The sequence below is a fragment of the Amblyomma mixtum genome, chromosome 9 (assembly GCF_055824585.1).
Source record: "Amblyomma mixtum isolate Tamu chromosome 9, ASM5582458v1, whole genome shotgun sequence".
Lineage (NCBI taxonomy): Eukaryota > Metazoa > Arthropoda > Arachnida > Ixodida > Ixodidae > Amblyomma > Amblyomma mixtum.
The window spans coordinates 83,197,248-83,217,435 of record NC_143020.1 but is presented as its reverse complement, the minus strand read 5'-3'; the positions used below and the strand labels follow the sequence as shown (position 1 = coordinate 83,217,435).

The window sequence follows — 20,188 nt, the reverse complement described above, 5'->3', positions numbered from 1 at the left end:
ATTGAGGAATAGCTGTTGACTATTGAGGAATTGCTTTTGACCTACTATTGAGGAATTTCTTTTCACTTACTATTGAGGGATAGCTGGTGACTTACTATAGAGGAAACTGCGTCTTGCTGCGGAGACCAGTGATTTATGATGTGCTTGCATTTTTCCTGTCTGCCAACAGTATTGAGCACTGTGATGAGTTTCCCGCTGTACTGAGCTATCTTAAAATGTACCGTAAAATATCGGGGGACATCCTGCCCCCTAAACATAGCCTGCTTTTATTTGCGGCATAGTTCCCTGTTTTAATGCTGTAATTAAAGCACTTAATATCTACATTCACGGAGGTCTACATCTTTTAATATTTTTTGTGTGTGTTTTCTTTTTCGATTACTGTGTATTTTTACCTGTTTCATTGTGTATTGCAGCATGCTGTTTCACATATTTGTCCTTTTATTTTATGTGTGTTTCTTTGTTTTAACTTCCACCTTTTTCTTGATTTGCATGTGCGAACATGCATTCTGATGCAGTTCTGGAGTCAGCACATTACAAACAACAAGTAAATAAATTGCGGGAGCCAACAGGCAGGGAATTAGCAGTGTCTGAGGTGCGTAGTGGAGCATGCAGGATTAGAAGCTGAGGGTAGCCATCTTCACTCTAGAGCTTTGGAGTGCACCGAGAAGAGCCCCAGTAAGTGGTATAGTGGGCAGTGCCATTGAGACCCACCTGCCAAGTTCTATGCTGCTCGTTAGAGAACGGAACTTTCGTTATGTTAGTTAGAGAACGGAATGTAAAATATTTTACATTCCGTTCTCTAACTAACATAATGACAGTTCCGTTCTCTAACTGCCGGAAAATATTTCTTTCCGTGACAGTACGCTTGCCCTCTGCACCTGTGCAGGCAGGGGCAGAGATTTCAAGAGCAAGCACAGGTTGATGAATTTTCTCTCGGGAGTGGCTGGAGGTGGAGGGATTCAGTTGTGGACGACAGAGAGAATTGGTTACAGTTGCGAGGATAGGAAATCTGCTAATGCGTGGAATGAGCCCAGCTGGCACAGGTCGGGAGTCCTTGTAGATCACTCGGTGACCCTGCAGCAAATGTGCCTGCGCTGGTTCCGCTGAAGGTAATGGTCGTACCCTTGTGGCTGCAGAGCAATTCAAGGTGGCCCTGGACATGATGAACCGCGCCGTGTCTGGACTTCCGGTGGCTCCACCTGTGGGAGGAGCTGGGCAGCAGGCTCCACCCGGGCTGCTGGGGTACAGACCAGTACCACCCCAGCACGTGCCACCACAGGAGCCGATAGGTGGACGACCCGAGTACAGTGTGAGTGCCTTGGATGTATGCCACCGTGGGAAAATTCTTTGCTACAGCTGGCTGTGATCTTGCCGAAGTTCTTGGTCGGGTTTTGCTTAGAAAACATCCGCACTTTCTTTCAACTGCCGCCTGAGCCCACTGGCGCTTATCTTGAAACCAAGCACATCGCGAAGCTCTGTCTTGGGCAGCACGAAAGGCGCGAAGCGAGTTATGTTTTTTTACAAAGCACAGATGAGAGCGCTGTGATCGCAGTGCATTCGGGCGCATGGAGCGCGCTGTCACGTGGTATTTTTTAAACTCCATGGGCTTTTGTTTTTCCCGAATAAAAACGGCCACGCTAAGTCTATCTCGTTAGAAGTGCCCGGGTTGGACAATATTTGTGGAACTCCACAACTTTCCTATTGACGCCTGAACATTTCAGGCTATATTTAAAAAGTTAACTTATTTATCTCGACTAATTATTCAAATAGGACAAGCAAAAAATATGGTACTGTAACTTTAGACGAACCCTAACATCCACGTGATGTCACTTCTGAAGAACGCTTAGGTTTTTTTTTTTAAAACCTTGGTCCAAGTTAATTGGGACACCATGTATATATATATATATATATATATATATATATATATGCCCGCTGTTGCGTCCCGGCTTGCTTGTGTTCACTTGGTGGTGTTCTCTTGGCCATGAATTCAGCCATTTGACAGCAGCTGGGCCATGTTCGGCAACATTCAAACAATGTCTCCATGTTTGGCCAAATGGTTCTCTCCGTGGCTTTAAGGGGGGACACTGGTCTTGAAAAGGAAATTTTATTAATTTAGTCATAGTTATGAAATTTTCAGGGCACATGTATTTTTGTGCGCCGATTCTAGATATGTCATTTAATTTCATGTAAAAGAATTCCTTGAGCACTTATGCACTTTTTATGCAAGTATTTTGCGGAGAGTTTTGAAGAAAATTTGCTGCGGGAAACTCGCTGAAATGTATGCCATTGGGTTCTCTTGACACCAAGGAATACAATAAGGGTAAAATTATCATCCTGGCTCTCATAGAACTTGAGTAATAGGGTACTGAAGCTGCCACTTCAGAAACAGGAGTACACGCTTTCCTTCTCATTTCTGAAGCGACAACTTCAAAACTCTATAACTTAAGTTCTATGATAGGCAGGAAGACAATTTCACCTTTATTGTACTCCTTGGTGTTAAGAGAACCCAATGGCATCTCACGAGATTTTAGAACTGCAGTTCAAGTTATAGTCTAGCCACCCATTTCATCAGTGTAATACATCATCTTCATTTGCTCCTTTTCTCACACGTATTTATCAGCATTGTACTCTGGCAATTTTCTTGTGATGTCTGCTTGACGAGCCACTTTGAACTTTTGGGCAATGTAGCCCGCCAAAAGAGGTGCGACTTTTGTAGAGGAACTTGAAGTCATAATACTAATGGATTGCCTTTTTTTCTGCCTCCAGCACATGCCGACAATACGAAGCTCCACCACTCCAGCCAATGCACAGATGACATTCAAGGAACTCATCGAGCAGAGGGTGAGTCGGAGCCTTTCAGAAGCCATGTTCTGTAGCTGTGGTATTGCATGCACTGTGGTACAGTATTCAGCAGTTAACCAAATGCATCTGGCAGATGATTGAGCGGCTTATTTGAAATTCACTTCTCTTTGGCAAAAATTGCACCCATAAATTTAAAATATGCTGCTTAGTGCTGGTCTGCTCAACCTTATCTTGTGCCCCCTTACTACTCGACATACAAGGCATTATCATGGTCAGTCTAACTCCATACCACGCCAGAATAAATGCTTTTAAGTACTCACACACAATGGAGAAATGGAACAAGCTGCCTAATAACGCGGTTATGACAATTGACTCTATTGGCAAATTGATTACTTCTTATACATAGTCATGTTTCACATTTGTACAAGTTTTCTCCTGTTACTGTTCAACATGTCCCATTGCAAATAACTAGTTACTTATGCTTTGTGCTCTCATTGTGATGAATTCATATTGTGTGCAATGTTGTATTCTTCCTGCCCTTCCTGCTGGGTCCCGTTTTAAGGGCCTGCAGTATTTGGTAAATAAGTAACATCCCTGAATCAAGGGCATTCTCTGTAGCATTTGCTTCTGCTTCAAAATGTAACTGGTAATCACACTAGCCTTCCGCCAGTACTACTGTAACTCTTTAGTTGACCAATTCTTTTATTAAGCTCACATTTGTAGTTTCGTGTTTTTGTATCAGTCTAGGCTAGGAAAGCGAAAAAAAAAAAAATGTGAATGCGAGGGAAGGCATGCTTAGCAGTAAGATTAACAAGCAGTGTTTGCTGCGCACATTCAGCCCATTGACAGACTTTGCTCGTGTGCATGATGCTTTCAGGCCCAGGAGAAAAACCTGCTGTTTGTCCCCATGGCCCACCGGTTCCAAGAGGGCAAGCAGGTCTACCGGCTTGGTCACGTGATGCTCTACCTGGATCGCAATGTCATCTTTGTGTTCAATGGCAAGACCTGGGTGCCGACATCTCTACAATCTCTGCTCGACATGGCTGGTTGACAGTGCTGTTAGCAGCTTACGTCACGGTTGTGACGCACTTGTATTACTGCAGCGGTTGATGGTTTGGAGAGTGTTGCTCAGCTTCTTTATCGTGTGCTTGCGTCACGTGGGTGAAGCAGGCACTGACTTCATCATGACTGCTCGGCAGCATCACTACTTGTGACAGCACTCGTGACGATCGTGACGATGTATGTAGTGACGGTGGGGCCCTTGTTTGCATCAGCAGTGGAGGGTCTGAGGTGCTGGTAACAATCACTCCTGCTTTGCTGTTAGCTGAAACTGCCCTTGTTGCGAGAATCCGTCACAGGCCTTGTTAAACAGCAACGGAGCTTGCAAACAACCACCAGTGAAGGTTCCATTGCCGCTACTATTGTCATCATTCCATCATGCGAGCTGTTGCTGCATCTTGTGACTTGAGTCACACACGTGACAAGTGTCAAAGCTGTGACGTGGTTGTGACGATGCGACAACAGGTACGTGTGCAAAGTGGAAATGTTCAGAACTTGAATACGTTACCATTTCTTTGGGGAGGTGCGTGCTAGTAAATTTCTAGGTGGTTGCTTACGTGGTTGAGTTATTTATGATAATATGGCAGCTGGCAAATGGATTGATTGTCAAAGGGATTGAGCTCTGTATCACCACGATTTGCCTGCATCATCGTTTGTTTGGGTCTTTTGGATTCCTGTGTCAGGCAGATTACCAAAAACTGAAATGATTTATCTAACGAAAAAGTTGATTTTGTACTCCCATGACAGAAATCCTCATTTTAAATGATATAATCAGCACGGAAGGTTTGATGTCACCTGTGTTTACTGTCTGCTGGTGTTACGGATAAATGCTTCATATGTACATAAAGCAGTTGTCATTTGTGCTTTTGTTGTTAAAATATCATGTCGCCCGCCACCTTGCATGGTGCATAACATGACATGTCAACTGTGGCATGACCTCCGAGCTTTTGAATTGCGCTCACTTTTGTGGGTGCAGCCCAAATAGTGTCACTTGCCAAGCTCATTGTAAATAAATTCTCCTGGTGCACACATCTCTTGTTCTTTTTCTTCACGGGCTTCACTTTGGCTCAAGGAATGAGAAGCACATTTCAAGTGTTGCCCTGTATTAATTTCACTGTAGGATTGATTTAATTGTAGGCACTGTAGGATGACAGTAGTTAATACCTGCTACAGAGCCTATGTATATCCAGCCCTTGCACCACATAAGCTACAGGAAGTTTGGTTAGATTAACGAGTTGCACTGCGGTTTTATAAATCTAAACATAGTAAGCGAAGGAAATGATTCCACTAAACATTTACCCGAGTGCAACCATGTAGCCACATAAAAAAAGATATATAGCTTCCTCAAAGCCTTCTGGCTGAACAAGAATTTGTGGTTTGTACAAATTTCAGCAACTAACCAAGTCGCTTATTTGAAATATATTCCACCTTGAGGTAAAGTGCTATACAAGAATGATTAATTGGGTATCGCTGCATCAAAACAATCGCAGCCCCTAAAAGAATGCCTTCAGTAGAACCACATCAGCACTTCCATATTTCGCTTCAAGCACAGTTTTATAGCAAACTTGATGAACTTGGCATTTCAACAGTGTGAAACAATGATGACAAAACGTCTGCATGCTGCCGTAAGTGGTACGCTACACCCCAAAAAAAACGTAGCGGTGCTTATTCCGTTGCTAGTGCAATGCAAGCTACTGAACAAAGTGAGCGATTGCAAAATAAAAACCAAGTAACATTTGCGCTATTCTTTGTAACATGAGAACCTGGCAATAGCTGTTAACCCCACAGCGGACTTGGGTAAGCCAGAATAGTCGTGAGCAGACTTTCACTTCTGGCTCATAACGAGTCCAGTTTGTGTGTTTTCTGGCATTCTTATGTCCGGTTTAAAGGGCAACTGCATAGGTTTTAGAAATTGATGAGCTTAAATTGTCGAATGTGTGAAACATGCAGATAAAGCCTGCGAAGTCCTTTTGGGCTAGCACTTGAAATGATGACATAATCGCCGATTAGAATCGCGAAGGCCTTCAAGCTTTTCCGCAGCGCACAACGCGAAGTAGGGGTCGCATGATGACGTTATCGAAGGCGAGGTACATTTCCAACACATCAACGCCTGCTTTGATGGAAAAAACCAATACCACAGGAGGCAAAGCCCGCTGAGTGTTGTTTGGCAGCATCTAACAAGGCTCGGCCGGCAAGATGTGGCTGATGGCAGCGGTAATTTGAAATAACCTTCAGTGAAGTCACACTGAACTTCCCCGCACTCGTCCGGTGCTTCGAGGAGAAGCGCAAAATTCGATTGTCAATTACGTCACTATTCTAAATGCTAGGGCAAAAACACTTGGCGTGCTTCATGTACAGCCTATATGGACTTGAATCCTTGAATATCGCGAAATTCTCGAAAAGTGATGCAGTTGCCCTTTAAGAAGAATAGGCTTCATCAAAAGCACTTCTTTATTTGTCGACAGATGGCAGCAAAGATACTATATGGCAATTTTAACGTGACAGCGTTAAATGCCCCGTTACGCAAGAAATCCGGCGTCTGTGTTGTGAGCAATAAATAGGGTGGTCAAGGCAGCCACCCACAGCGAAGCAACCTAGGTGGGCAGCCTAGGTCACGTGACCTTGTGGGGTCGTCACAAACTACCCACCAGATTGTGAGAAGACTAACCACACTTGTAGGTGGCAGTTAAATTGTTGATCGCGAAAGGTTGCTCGAGAAGAGCAACTTGTTGGGTCGCACAAGATTCACTGGTGGCAGCTTCGCTTAACCCCTGCACCATTGCGCAAGGAGTGGTACGAGGACTCCCAGGGATCTACGAGTGTAAAGCGGAGAATGACCAATTACGCCCATATATAGGCATTAACTCGTTTACGCTATTGTGTCATATCCTCAAGGTGGAGCCATATCCTTTGCAGGTTTTTGCCGTATATGTACGGCGGCAGTTTTCTGTCCCACAAGGACTTTGCCGTACGGGTACGGTTTCGATCTTCCGTTTGAAATTTTGCGCCAAAAGAACAATGCGTGCTCACTGGGGGGTGCTGCCACCTCTTAGGACTTACAAGAAGTGTTTGAATTTTGTGCTGCCTTCTTACGGAGATAAGCAGAACTGATGTCTAGCTTTAGCGCGGCGGCAGAGACTGCGGCAACACCCCTTTTGTAGTTTTGGTTTCGCCACGTGATCGCAACAGAGTCGCGCGAAATTTGAGTTTTCTTTTTGTCAGCACTATCTTGCAGGGGCTGCCGAAGTTGATTTCTATCTTTATTGGCGCTGCTCTTAGCTTGCTTATCACCGTTGCTCATGAGGTATTCTCGCCCTCTGTGGCAACGCGTACGCGGTTTCGATTCCGCGGTTCCGCCGCCGGGACTATTTATTCTCGATTATATACATTTTGTAGATTCAAGATCCACAATAAAGTAATTTGACCACCTGGGAAAGTTTTCTTCAAAATAATTCGACCCTCAAAGGGTTAAGTGCTTCCTCTAATTTTTTGTACTTTTGAGAAAAGTGTCCATAAGTGGTATAAATAAACCGTTCCATGTTTTTCCTTGTAATAACATCTTTTTTCTTCCTTATCCCTTCCCTCACAGTGTGGTTGAGGTGTCCGCCCAGAGGTGAGCTTTCCTGCGTCATCTTTTCTCGTAACCATTTTCAATTTTCCCTCCTCAACACAGTGCCACCAATGCAGTGCCTTCTCGCGACACCCCAACCTCTCCCATTGTAGAGTACTATACATGTATCTAGAGTTGCACGTCAATCTGCCGAGCTGCCGCACAAAGCACCGAAGTTATGCGGCAAAGCCGCATTTCGCGTTTGCAGGAGACACTATACGGCGCAACTCAAATGGGAAATCATCTTTGGCAATCCCATTCCCTGTATTTTACCGTGGAGACTGCCAATTTTATACTTATACTGACAAAAAGGCTCGGAAAGCTTGCCTCACTCTGCGGCAACTTAATCCCATCGCTATGGGTTGAAACTGCGAAGCCTCACGGTCTCCCTCCAGACCTATTTCCATCCCCCGTAGGAGTAGCTTAGTTTAGGGCGCTCAGCTACCAGAGGACCTGGGTTCAATCCCAGCCAGAGCAGCCGCGTTGCGATGGAGGCATAATGTGCAAGACGCCCGTGGGCTGAGCGGCGCGACCACACGTTAAAAAACCCCCGCTGGTCTGAATTAATCTACAGCCCTCCAATACGATGTCCCTTAAAGCACATGCATTGCTTCGAAAAGTTAAACCTTACAATTTACAATTTTTGACACAGCTTTCTCCCCACCCAACTACCCTATTACCATTCTCACACTCTGCAGTGTGGACATCTACCCACTGTGGTGGATCCACAGGTTCCTCCCATTAACAGCTAAAGGTGCTTACAATGACATGCAGTAAGAATATGAACAAAATGGGAACCCTACGGTTGGGCCTTGGATAAAGCAGTTTTAATATATATTACAACAAATTTGCACAAGCAATCGCAAAACAACTGCAGAGGATGCGTCGCATATATTAAAACCTTCGCAGCCTATTAGATATTCTACTGTGCTTCTGCATTCCTTCCGACGTTGGACTCCGAATGCACTGGAAATTTCGTTGTGCATTTACATTACAATTTCACTATGTGTTAACGCAGCGCAAGCCAAACACGATTCGTTAAAAGACGAATTTGCCATCCACTGCTGTCCACAAGGAGCATTAGGCATTTACGACACAGCAATGAATAAAAACTTAGCAAACCTTGGTTTTCACTGATGCAAGCCTAGCAAGTTTGTGATCAACTCTATTCAATGTATGCCCCAATCATGTTTTCACAACCATTTAATAATGAGCTGCTGTAGAACGCAGCAACGATAATCGAGAGTAGTATCAGCTCCGTCTTCTAGTGAATTACTTGAATTTGTTAGAAAGCCCTAAAAATTAAACAGTTCCTGGACAGCCTGTAAAACTTGCTGCTAGTCTCAAAACCCACGCAAAACCCCAGCTTCCGGCCTGACTCGTTGAAATTATTGACATTTAATTATAGTTTCTCATGGCAGTAGTATTAGATAAGCAAAAGCAACCCGAGGCCTTAGACATTGCTCACTATACGCACTAGGCTCAAAGTGTGCTTTCCTGTAGACACCAAGACCGCATCCTCAGCAGACAAATGTTTCCTTTTTATACAAGTTTCGAGAAAGGCGCTTTTGCACACCCCGCCCTTGGTGGTGGTACAGGGCTGGATGACTACTCTCTCCGTAAGTTTTCAAGCCGAGCTTGGAGGTCGGCATCCGCATCACTGACTGCAGCCGCGGCTGGCTTGCCCTTCTGGGGACCTGCACTCAATGATCCGCCAGCTTCTGGAAGGTCCGTCAGTTTCTCGGACAGCTGGAGGCCCAACTCGTCCAGAACTTCGTTCACAATGGCATCACTGACATGAGGAGGAGAAAAAGAGAAAATTAAGGCGCCTCAAATGGGAACTTTAGCCACATCTGATTAATTTATTAGTCAATATGAATAATTTTGACTGGTTGGTAAGCCAATACATCTAGTGACAGGCTGATTGATTAATAGGTAAATCAGTCAACTGACTCGTACTCAATGAAATTACTTATTGACCTATCCACTGATTTTGGGATTCTGATTTTGGAAGCTTTTCGGATTCACCGAGGCTAAGAATGGTGAAAACCTCTGCTCTTAAAGGTGCACTGAAGAGGAATCTTAACTCGTATCTTTGCTGCGGGAACTCTATCTACACGTTCCCAGCATTCCTAGAAACTTCGATTTATTACCCTGTGCGGCCGATTTCCCTAATTGAATCGGATTAACGTCCGGCTGCCGCCTTTTTTTTTAAAAATTCCCCGCATACAGTGGGAAGAGTCGACCAACGCATGGAGTGCCTTTCAAGCAGTTGCGTGGCGGCTTTGCTTTCGCTTTTATTTTGTTTTTTAGGTTTCCGTGAATAAACAGGTCTAGTCAGAGACTACATAGCTGCAAATTAGGCCCATGGAAATAAAAATACGCGTCGACTCTTTGCTTTCCCCGATCACTACGTATCACTCCGCCGATGGCAGAGCGGCAAGCCGCCACGGGACTGGGTGAAAGGTTGGTCGACTCCTCCCACCGTTTGCGGGGAATTAAAAAAAAAAGTGGGAGCCGGACATTAATCCCATTTAAATTGAGGAAATCAGCCGCACAGGGCAATAATTCGAAGTTTCTAAGAACGCTCGGAACGTGTAGATTGAGTTCTAGTGGTAAAAATACGAGTTCAGATTCCTCTTCAGTGTGCCTTTAAGGGCTACTATTTGAAAGCAGGAGCACGGTCCTAAAAATCACACATGTGACCCTTACAGCGGCAAGACAGCTCCAACAACTGAAACAGGAATTCTAGTCCGGACATAAACAGCCTGGACAGAAACGAGAAAGAGAGCAAGACCAGTCATCACTGACCTCTCCTCCTCGTCTTCGTCGTCGCCCATCGCATCATCGATGGCATCATTCATCATCTCCTCCTTCATGTCCATGATCTCGGACTGCTTCTCAAACTCCTGCATGATCTTCTGTATCTGCGGCAGGTTCAGCTGCGGACACAACAGTCACAATGGTCACAAGTTGCTCCTCATCATCACACTGCTGTGGACATTCATGATGTCCGCGTACTGTTTCCTGTCGCCACAGTCGTGTGCCACAGATTGCTGGCATTGTGTTTAGTGTTAGTACGCAACTGCACGCACTATGTGCAAAAACAATAATAAAAACAGAAGGAAAGCACTCAGTGCCTGTGGAACCGAAGTGTGGCCCACAGGTTCAATGCCAAGCACCTGACCACATCACTCAAGACAGGAGCACGCAAATTAGGGATGACTACACCACTCGAATTTCTACAGCGATATGCATAATAAGGAGTCGAAAGAGCCGTCTAAGGTGGCAAGACATGAATACTGTGAAGTATCCCTCATGTTGAAGCTTGAACAAGGTAAATTTGACACATTGCACTTTTGTTGAACGCACAACAAAGAATCATTGAGAAGTAACAGCGCTGGCAGACAACGGAAGAGAGCAAGGAGGACACACAACTGCTCTGAGCTAGAGACTTTATTTCATTACTTCGCAGAATGATTCTTAACCAACTTGCCCAGCAGTATACTTCGCACAACAAAGAAGTTTGACGTCTCCTCAAGTATACTCATGACAGAACACTAACACAGAAAGGGAAGTTTGCATTTTTTAACACCACTAACGTCCACAAGACCACTTTCTTATCTACCCAGCAGTAAGCTACAAAAACATGGGAAGCGAGCTAAGCTGCCATCCGTCCCCTTCATTTACTGGTTGCAGCTGTGTGTGTTGGGAGGCATTTCCAAAGCTGGCATTTACGTTGCGAAAAACACATGGGGTAAAATGTAATTTTACTGGTGACAAAGGACAACAGCTCGCACAGTCATATGACATACACTCTCCGCCAGATAAAATTTCACTTCACGACAGACCGAAACTCATTCTGCTCACAAAAAGTGCACATTCAACAACCTTCCACTTCAAATGCGTGCCTGCTCAAACAGCGGTCATCCAGCATTAATTTGGCCTATGTAAGTTTGCGCTGGGTTGGGATGTTGTGGTCACTCACCTGTCTGTTCATGTTTTGCATGGCACGTGTGACGCCTTTCATCGCCTGTGCCATGGCATTCTGGGACCGCAGCGTCTGGATCTTCAGCGACACTGCCTGGATGTTGGCCCGCATCAGGATGAACTTCTTGACCTGGCGTCGCGTTCGAACCAGGTCACGTGCCATGATTTTCACGGCATCCTGCAAGTGATTTTTTTTTTTTAAGTATCGTCACGCCTTGCAACAATATTTCACCGCATTAAGGCAGTGCAGACCAAAATTTTCAGATCCTGAAGAGCTTTTGCCATCTTTTGGCGAGGTTTTATATTGCCTAGGCAATAAATATGCAGCAGTAAACAAAGTGAAAGCACTGAAGCAGTACTGAATAAAAGAGAGTGCTTTTTTCTTCAAAGCGATAAGAGAATGCCTGGAGCAGGCCATACTGCCACTTGCAGGAATGGCGTTATCGACGATGATGACAATGGGAGGTGATGACGATGAATATTTAAGGATGAATATAAGGTTGACGCACAATTCTAATAGACTGCTGTGGTGGCTCAGTGGTTATGGTGCTCAGCTGCTAACCTCAAAGACGCGGGTTCAATTTCGGCCACAGTGGTCGCATTTTGATAGCGGAGAAATGCTAGAGGCCCGTGTACTGTGCGAACTCAGTGCACGTTAAAGAACCCCAGGTGGCCGAAATTTCCGGAGCCCTTCACTACAGCGTCCCTCATAGCCTGAGTCACTTTGGACATTAAACCCCATAAATGTAAACAATGCTAAAGATGCTTCTTAGCAAATTCTTTTTGCCCATAACCAAGGGTTTATGTCACAACTTTTCTATTTATTTATTTATTTATTTAAGAGCAAAAAAATCACAAGGATTGGCAACAGGGGTAATGAGGCGATCTTTCCAGTGAAGTAGGAAGGGGCAAAGACCCCTATTGGTAAAATATGGGGAAGGGGAGGAGGATGCCCGACATTCTTCATGCGTTTCCGTGGTTAACATGTTATCATTCAGAGTCAGCATTCCAGGCGTGATGCTCTGACAGTCTACAGGAGCCAGCACATTTCGACCAGGACGCATCAGTAGAGCACCCCGTAAGAACAAGTAGCGCCATCTATTGGACGAAGGACAACCAGTCTGACCAGAGCTGCTCACATTGCTTGTTCTTTTCCCAAGAGATGGCGACACTAGTTCTTTGGGTTGTTTTGTTTTCAGTGACCTGCTTTATAGTCCTTTCACACGAAGAACACTGCTAAAGGAATGAGAGAAGCCAACAGCCACAGAAACCAAGGGGCAAAGGGAACTTTTTTTATTTATTTATTTAATTTTGTGGTGTTGATCAATTTAGAACATTACTGAATATGTAATCGCTTAATGCTAATTGATTAGAAAAGCAGAAGAAAAAACAGCCACATGCTGCCGGTGGGATCCGAACCAACGACCTCCGAATTACTCGTCCGGTGCTCTACCTCTGAGCTACGGCGATGGCTGTCAAATCTTCTGCTTTCGGGGGTATTTATGTTTACAAGTAACCTAACTTTGAGAGTGTTCATCAGCGCCACCCACGTTCATAAGCAGCGGACGTGGAACGTCCTGAGTTACCGCAGGACACTCTCAAAGTTAGGTTACTTGTAAACATAAATACCCCCGAAAGCAGAAGATTTGACAGCCGTCGCCGTAGCTCAGAGGTAGAGCACCGGACGAGTAATTCGGAGGTCGTGGGTTCGGATCCCACCAGCGGCATGTGGCTGTTTTTTCTTCTGCTTTTCTAATCAATTAGCATTAAGCGATTACATATTCAGTAATGTTCTAAATTGATCAACACCACAAAATTAAATAAATAAATAAAAAAAGTTCCCTTTGCCCCTTGGTTTCTGTGGCTGTTGGCTTCTCTCATATTTATAACGAGCCCCTCCTTCCCCTTCCCTTGTCTACTAAAGAAAGCTAGGCAACAGTACGTGTCTCTGCATGCGGTTACGGGTCAAACAAGCCAGAGGGTTACACAAAGCAGTTCTTCTAAGCTTGGACACAATAAGCATCTGTCTGAGTACCAATAGGTTTTGATGGTTCCGCTACACTGTCTGCACTAAAACAGGCAACTCGATTCGTCAAGACATCTACATGTGCCCGTTCAGTGCTGGTTCTGCCTCTGCAAATGCACTGTGAATGCATTGTGAATGCACATTTACGTAATGTGTAGAGCTGCAATCAAATCAACAGCCACAGAGAAGCACTGCGTAAACAGTGGCAAGCTGAGGAGCCGCGCTTCAGATAAAAGTACTGAGAACTTCACTGAAAAGCAAAAATGCTGAGCATTCGCTGTTGGCTAGCAGCCCACTAGCTGCTCCAAAATCCTGCAAAGTCTGCCCACCATCTGATTCTCCTTGGCCATCTTTTTGATGTCCATGATAATCTTCTTCTCCTGCTGTTCCATCTTCGCGCGCTCTCTGTCCAAATCGCGCATAGCTCTGTTGAGAGCCCGCTGGTTTTGCCGGAGCATCTCCTCCGGCGACTTCTTGCGACCAAAGAGCCACTCCATCTTTGCTTTCTAAACTGCAACGAACACGGAAGCATCCCAACTCCGGTCACCACATGCAATATCATGCACCACCAATATGCACCACCAATATCGAAGACGTAGATCTTACAATCGACGCATTACGACATTTGTGTCCTCTACGCCCGTAATAGCAACAACGACGAACATTGAAATCGTGGTTCGACAGCATACATCACAAACAAAAGTAACACTTGGACACATTTCATAACTGCCCGCCTCAATAAATCTTAGCGCGTATAAGTTGCTGAAAATGTTGCAGCTCGCATGAAACACTTACGGCGACTCCAGTAAACTCAAGAGCGCAAACTGTAGCCCCGCTCTTGACGATTACCCACTAGGACGATAGCGTGTCTCAAGTTATTTGGGCGAATGCGCCAATCTGAAAATCACCCAAACAAGTGAAACTACGGCGAAACTTCACAGAACCACAGCACTGTCAAAAAGGCCGAGCGCACAGCACCGCAAATCAAGTGCAGTGCCGGAAAGGATTCTTCACCTGAGGTTTCCACTGGGATTGAAGAAATGTCCAGGAACCTTCACATGAAACTAATCAGTGGGCAGTGACAGTCCTCGTCACGGAGCAAAGAAACACTGCTGTTTTACGAAATATATGACTCACAAGAACGGGCTCTCCACACTTGCCGTGCCCACTGCCCCAGCGATTACACTACGATAACGCTACCGATTAGAGCACGGACAACTTTCAGTTGCAACACAACCCAGCTGTGGAGCGCAACAGTGTGCGCTATTCTCCAGTTTCGGAGATGCCGTTTTGAAAGAACTACAAATCTCTTACACATCCATTGAAGAAATGTGTGATTGAAACGGTATACGTTCTTTTCGTGTGTTAATACGAAAATCCAAAATAGCAATGACCTGATACACCTGAGATTTCATCAGCATGATGTAGTACCACTAGGCCGCGCTAGGTGTGCGGAAACTGCTGGATTAAAAGTGTCATTGTTGAGAAATCACAGGCTTTTCTTTCTTACAGACTTTGCTGAAAACGCGTGCGTCCAATTCAGTAGCCTACATGAACTTGACGCGAGTCAGGTAGACGCGGGTAGCGACAGAGAGCGAACAATACAGAAATGAAAAATAAACGTTTGGTCTCGCGTACCTCACTTTGTGCCGAAAACATTGTGCGAGCGACATTCGCTGGCTGCCATTTTGGACCGTGCTCTGGTGCTCCGTTTTTCTACTAAACAGCCTGACAAGATGTTCGGCCGCGACTGGACGCTCGATTCGACGCTGTGCGCCTTGCTACGCCGCTCTGAGGACGGTTCGTCCCATCCGAGCAACGTCGTCGGCGCCCTACGGCTGTAACGCTTAAGCCCGTTAAACCTTAAGCAGGTGTTAGCGCCGACCGATCGCTTGGATGCAACGGCGCTTCGAGTCACTTCATCACATGCCAAATTACGATAGGCCCGTTGCCGTAGACGTGCTAAACGTGTGGTTCCCGGGACTACACTGCTTCCGTAGCTTTCGCTGACGACTGGGACGTAGCGTTCCGAAGTGTGGACGAAGAATCGACTCCCTCCCCCAACCTCCCCGACTCCCAAGAAATCAGCCACTACCACAGCTCAGTGCGTGCGTTAGTGTTTGTGAACCACTTTTTCGATTGAGCTCGTTTCTTTGAGTTTTTTTTGTTTCCTTTCGAGTGTGAGCGGCAGTTTTGTAGGCCTAAACTAGATACATAAAAAAAGTACGAAGAAACGAACGTGAGTGTCGGTTGTTCGTCGACCGAAAACTGACGCTCGTATCCAGTGCTTCGGAGACGCTGTGTGATCGGACGTGAAGAAAGGAAGAAATGTGTTTGTGAACCCCCTTTCGAGAGCTGTCATCGCAGCGAAGTTTGCTACGGGAGTACGTTAAACTCCTCAGACACTCTGGTGAAACTCTGGACTCGGTGCTAACCTGTGAGCGCATTTTTTTTGCTTTCGACTCATCGCTTCTTCTATCTCCTAATGCGACGAGACGCCCTCAGTTCGTTGTGGTAACGGGGATCCCGCCATCGTTTCCAGCTCACTCGCCCTACTCTTAACCGGAAGAGACGCCGAATCCAGGTAAGTAATCCGCGACCAAAAACTGCCTCTCTTTGTCGACGCTAAATAATGGGGAAAAGAAAAAGAAATCGACCTCCTGCGCAGATATCACGCCGGTCCGCCCCGTAATCTTATCACCCGTTTGAGCGCTGTCGCAACGGTTCGACTCCCGCCACTCTCAACTTGGTCTTGTCCCAAACGAGTGACAGCTGCTCCGGGTGACATCATCGGATATCGCGCCTTGCCGCTAACATAGCGTATTTAAAGCAAAATTGGCGGAGCTATTTTATGCCCTGGCACCGTCAGCGGGGGGATCTCCTCACGCGGTCGCTAACCAGTTCTGGGTTTTGCCGTCAGCGCTCGTAGCGTCGCTCGTAGTAGTGTCTCGTTATCGCTTCCGTTTTGAAAAGAGCAAGAAAAAAAATGGTTTGCGGTCCGCCCCTGTACCGTTTTTTGTAGAAAAGAAAGACCTTCGTGAGTGCGCGCTTCGTGAGTTGGAAAAGTGATCGTACTAGGCGGGCGTGTTTTGCCATGTGGAAAGCCGCGTCTAACCTAGTGTCGAGTGAATTACTTTGCGCCGCCTACCCCTCTGTGGCGAGAGGTAGGTTTTGCGATAAAGTGTGCTTGAAGTCCTTAAGCAAATTACCGGCACTTTGTACCTCTTGATTTCGCAATTTTTTGTATGCTCTAACCAGCAGTTAAGATTGTAAAACATTGGATGGAAAAATAAAATTGCATTGCAGTAGCAGTCTTTCATGTTTCGTGTCAAAAGAAGTGTACCATGTTCATGCTCACAAAGTTTGGATATGAACTGTTTATGCAGTGTGCTATATTTGACATGGAGGTTTCACCTGGCATACCGGTATCTGCGTTGCAATTGGAAAACTGCCAACGTGTGCAGATATGGAAACGCGTCACAAAAGTGTACCGCTGTGGAGAGAATGTGCAATACGTGTACCTTTTATCAGGGCCACGCTCCCCGTGTCTAGTTTTAATTGCAGCCATTTGGCCAGTACGTAATAACTGGTGTGTCATCTGTTTCTGTTTGCTGTTTGCATGTTGAAGCCGTCAACATGTTCTGGAAGTTCAACTTGATCACCACATCCCATGTGGAAACTCTGCTCAGCAAGGAGGTTGGTGGTTTTGTTTTTTACCAAATGCTTAACAGGTGGCAGCACTTAACCTGTCACAAGTCGAGTTCCCGTCAAGTGAAACGCAAAAACAGTTGGAGTGACATGTTATGCTACTCCGGGCTTATTTTGAGCTATGTGTGTGCGGTTGGTTTCCCCATAAAACGCACATGTAGGTAATGGTTTCACTGCGCATTTTTTGTTTTGTTTGATTCTATAGTGATAGACATTGCAGTATCTTGTTGCCGGCATGCATTTGTGGAAGATGTAGTCCTGAGGCTTTCTGTAACGGAAAGGAATAAATAGAAAGAAAGAAAGGCAAACGTTTGCAGAACACCTCCGTTCTTTGATAGCCGTGTTGCGAAATATTCAGCAGCTGGCGAAAGCTGCTCGGGGTTCAGTTATGCTGCTAATGCAGACTTTTAACCACCAAGCAAGGGTCAAAGGCAAAACTTTGGGTTATCGTGGTCGTTAACACCTTGGTTTATATTGTTGTTTCATTGTTGTGTTGAATACGCAGTTTAGTTCTCCATTTTTTTCCCTGCTGCATTTGTGTTCAGCATAATCATTTCGTCGCTTGTTTTGACTTACCACCTCTTGTAATGCGTGATCTTATGACGTCTGTATGTGACGCTTCCTCTATTGAGTTTACGCAGTTTGCCATGCTGATAAGATGAAGTGCGCTTTGTGGTAAACATTTCTTGCAAAAATTGCGAGGAGTACAATGACGTTCCACTGCATTGTGTTCTTTCTTTGTTTTCAAGAATGTGACGTTGAAGGAGTTGATGGATGAAGAAGACATTCTTCAAGAATGCAAGGCGCAAACAAAGCGCCTCATAGAATTGTAAGTTGCATTGTACCGGCATGTTTTTGTGCTTGCTCTAGTGTGCACTGGTGTAATTTGGTTTTGTTGGAAATAAAAACAATAGGTGGTCATTTTTAGGGAGTAGTCTACAGGAATATTTAATCCAGAAAGATGTTAGTTCATGGTATACAGTTTGAAAATGCAACCGTTTTAATCTGCATTGCATGTCAGAATGTTCAATAATTTTGTGCCTAATATTTTTTACTTGTGATGTTCTTAAAATTGCAGAAAGTGAGATATAGGCGTCTCCTTGTAGAGACCTCTAACAAGACCTGTAACTTGAAGAAGTGAAGTGTATAAATAACTTTTTGTGGTTTATGTCATCATTGTTAATTTCTCTGTGTGTAAATTTCACCAGAAAATGCAGTGGAGCTTTTGTGGATTATTTTTGTAGCAGCCAAAACTAAGCACAGCTCTATATCTTATCAGAAATGCTTAACACAATTCAAGTAGAGCTTGGTTGACCCTTAGCTAACTACTGTAGAACCCTTAGATATGCTTTCCTTTGTGTGGTTTATACTTGTTTCGCATGAACGCTGCTAATTAAAATAAATGCTTATTGCCTTAAGTTTATTAAATAGTATTTTTGCAGCTGCTTCCTCTCATTTCAGTTTTATGTCATTATAATCCTTCATGATGACAGTGGCTGAAAGCTGCGATAATTTTTATTTGAACACAAAACTTCGCTAACAAGTTCAAAATGTCTTATCAGTAGTGCTCACATGTAATATTAGAACTGTAGTGTAGACCACGATGCTTTTGCTAGGTAAGTAGGTAGAGCAGCTGATATGGCGATGAACTAGGCAAGTACTATCAATCTGAAATATTTCAAAAATTGAACTTGTCACTGTGAAAATACTTTAAACATGCCTTGTTTGAGTAATATTAATAAGTTTCTTTTGATAGTGAATATGCTGCTACACTCATTCGGAATGTGAGTGCGCTTACCATGGGCGAATGAATAGCAGCAAACTCACTGAATCGCAGATGTAATAGATGCACATGAAATGCGATTCAATCTTTGTTCGCCAGATGCACTTGATGTTATTTCTTACGCCTGCATAACACAGGTATTAGGTGTGTTCCAGTGAAAAAAATTGCACATCAAAGCTATCGTAGCTGCTTTTTTTTTTTCTTAAATGTTGCTTGACACAGAATTGTTCACATCATATGTCACATTTTTCTTTCATGGAAGACCATAAAAACTGCGTATCTATCCTTAACCCCCAGGTACAAGCAGATGTCCTTTAATAAGAAGCACACTTTTCAACTCGTCAAATGATTATCACTGACTGCATGTCACTGCTGTGAATATGTTTTGGCATTTCCATGATTGGTACGGCAGCCATGTTGTTACAGCCCCCAGTTGGAAGCAGGTGGTCTCAGACTTTGCATAGCTTTGCAAATTTTATGTAATTGTGTAAGTAATCAGTCGTGTTTAGCTGAGGCCTTGTCATGAATCAATGTGATCCATTTTGTGCTTTGTGCGTTAATGGCACGCATTTCAGTCTTTGGAGAACCGGTATGTATAGCTTTGTTCACCTTTTGCTCAGTGGTCATACACAAGTGGGTGGGCACCCTTTGTGTAGTGGCGTCACGGTAATTTCAAAAATTCCGCCGTGGCTGAGCACTAAAGGCGTTCAGCTACTCGGCACAAGGTCCAGGGTTCGGTGCCCAGCCAAAGCTACTGCACCGTGATGTCAGCAAAAAGCTGAAATGTCCGTGCACTGGAATCTTGGTGCGTTGTACAGAAACCGGTAGAGCTAATGGGAATCAAGGCTCTTTCATTGCTGCATTTCTTATAGCTTGCAGTGTGACTGTGGAGTGCAAAAAAAAATTGCTAAATTCAGGCATGTGTGTAATGTGTTTGTGTATAACTTGTGTGCCTGATCTTACTTGGAACAGCCTGGTGAAGCCAGAGGTGATGGATGAGCTCGTGGAGCTGATAACCAATGAGCCGCCTGAGGATGTTGACGAAAAGTTGAGATACAAGTGAGTGTTCTTCTGTTCTCTGTGGTTCATAGGCATGCAGGCTGATATGTGTAGGGTGTAGGGGCAGGTGAGGTCCCAGGTTCGAACCCTGGACCAGGACAAATTTTTCTATAACTGCGAGGTTTCTTCGAAAGCTGTATAGCGTTCTTTT

The 20,188-nt window shown here is 44.8% G+C and overlaps 3 protein-coding genes and 1 non-coding gene across 13 annotated transcripts in view; 3 read left to right on the top strand and 1 right to left on the bottom strand.

The window, feature by feature from the left end:
- Window positions 1–4,892, top strand: part of sip1 (septin interacting protein 1) — a 61,068-nt gene extending 56,176 nt beyond the window's left edge. For all 4 annotated transcript variants that reach the window (XM_089560645.1, XM_089560644.1, XM_089560643.1 and 1 more), the window contains 3 exons: window positions 1,137–1,309; window positions 2,767–2,841; window positions 3,680–4,892. In XM_089560645.1, coding sequence (XP_089416771.1) covers window positions 1,137–1,309; window positions 2,767–2,841; window positions 3,680–3,853 — 422 coding nt within the window. In that variant the 3' untranslated portion in view covers window positions 3,854–4,892. The remainder of the gene's footprint in view (window positions 1–1,136; window positions 1,310–2,766; window positions 2,842–3,679) is intronic.
- A 3,384-nt stretch (window positions 4,893–8,276) lies between these two features.
- Vps2 (vacuolar protein sorting 2) lies at window positions 8,277–14,895 on the bottom strand. Of its 3 annotated transcripts, none has more exons than XM_089560640.1 (5): window positions 14,502–14,895; window positions 13,817–13,993; window positions 11,460–11,639; window positions 10,283–10,413; window positions 8,277–9,263 (listed from the first exon to the last, which is right to left on the bottom strand). In XM_089560640.1, exons 2-5 carry the CDS (start codon window positions 13,982–13,984, stop codon window positions 9,080–9,082), a joined length of 663 nt encoding a protein of 220 aa, XP_089416766.1. In that variant the 5' UTR covers window positions 13,985–13,993; window positions 14,502–14,895; the 3' UTR covers window positions 8,277–9,079. The 3 variants fall into 3 exon arrangements, with proteins under 3 accessions (XP_089416766.1, XP_089416767.1, XP_089416765.1); XM_089560641.1 differs by having other exon boundaries at window positions 13,817–13,998; window positions 14,625–14,894; XM_089560639.1 differs by having other exon boundaries at window positions 13,817–13,998; window positions 14,502–14,882.
- On the top strand, window positions 13,117–13,188 carry TRNAT-AGU (transfer RNA threonine (anticodon AGU)). Its single transcript has one exon. It is a non-coding gene; the product is annotated as a tRNA-Thr (tRNA).
- A 159-nt stretch (window positions 14,896–15,054) lies between the features above and the next one.
- The window catches only part of fmt (phosphatase 6 regulatory subunit 1-like protein fmt), a 39,044-nt gene continuing 33,910 nt past the window's right edge, over window positions 15,055–20,188 (top strand). For 2 of the 5 annotated variants that reach the window (XM_089560635.1, XM_089560638.1), the window contains exons 1-4: window positions 15,055–16,071; window positions 17,116–17,183; window positions 17,945–18,024; window positions 19,951–20,037. In XM_089560635.1, coding sequence (XP_089416761.1) covers window positions 17,124–17,183; window positions 17,945–18,024; window positions 19,951–20,037 — 227 coding nt within the window. In that variant the 5' untranslated portion in view covers window positions 15,055–16,071; window positions 17,116–17,123. The remainder of the gene's footprint in view (window positions 16,072–17,115; window positions 17,184–17,944; window positions 18,025–19,950; window positions 20,038–20,188) is intronic. The other 3 variants (XM_089560637.1, XM_089560636.1, XM_089560634.1) reach the window with 2 other exon arrangements.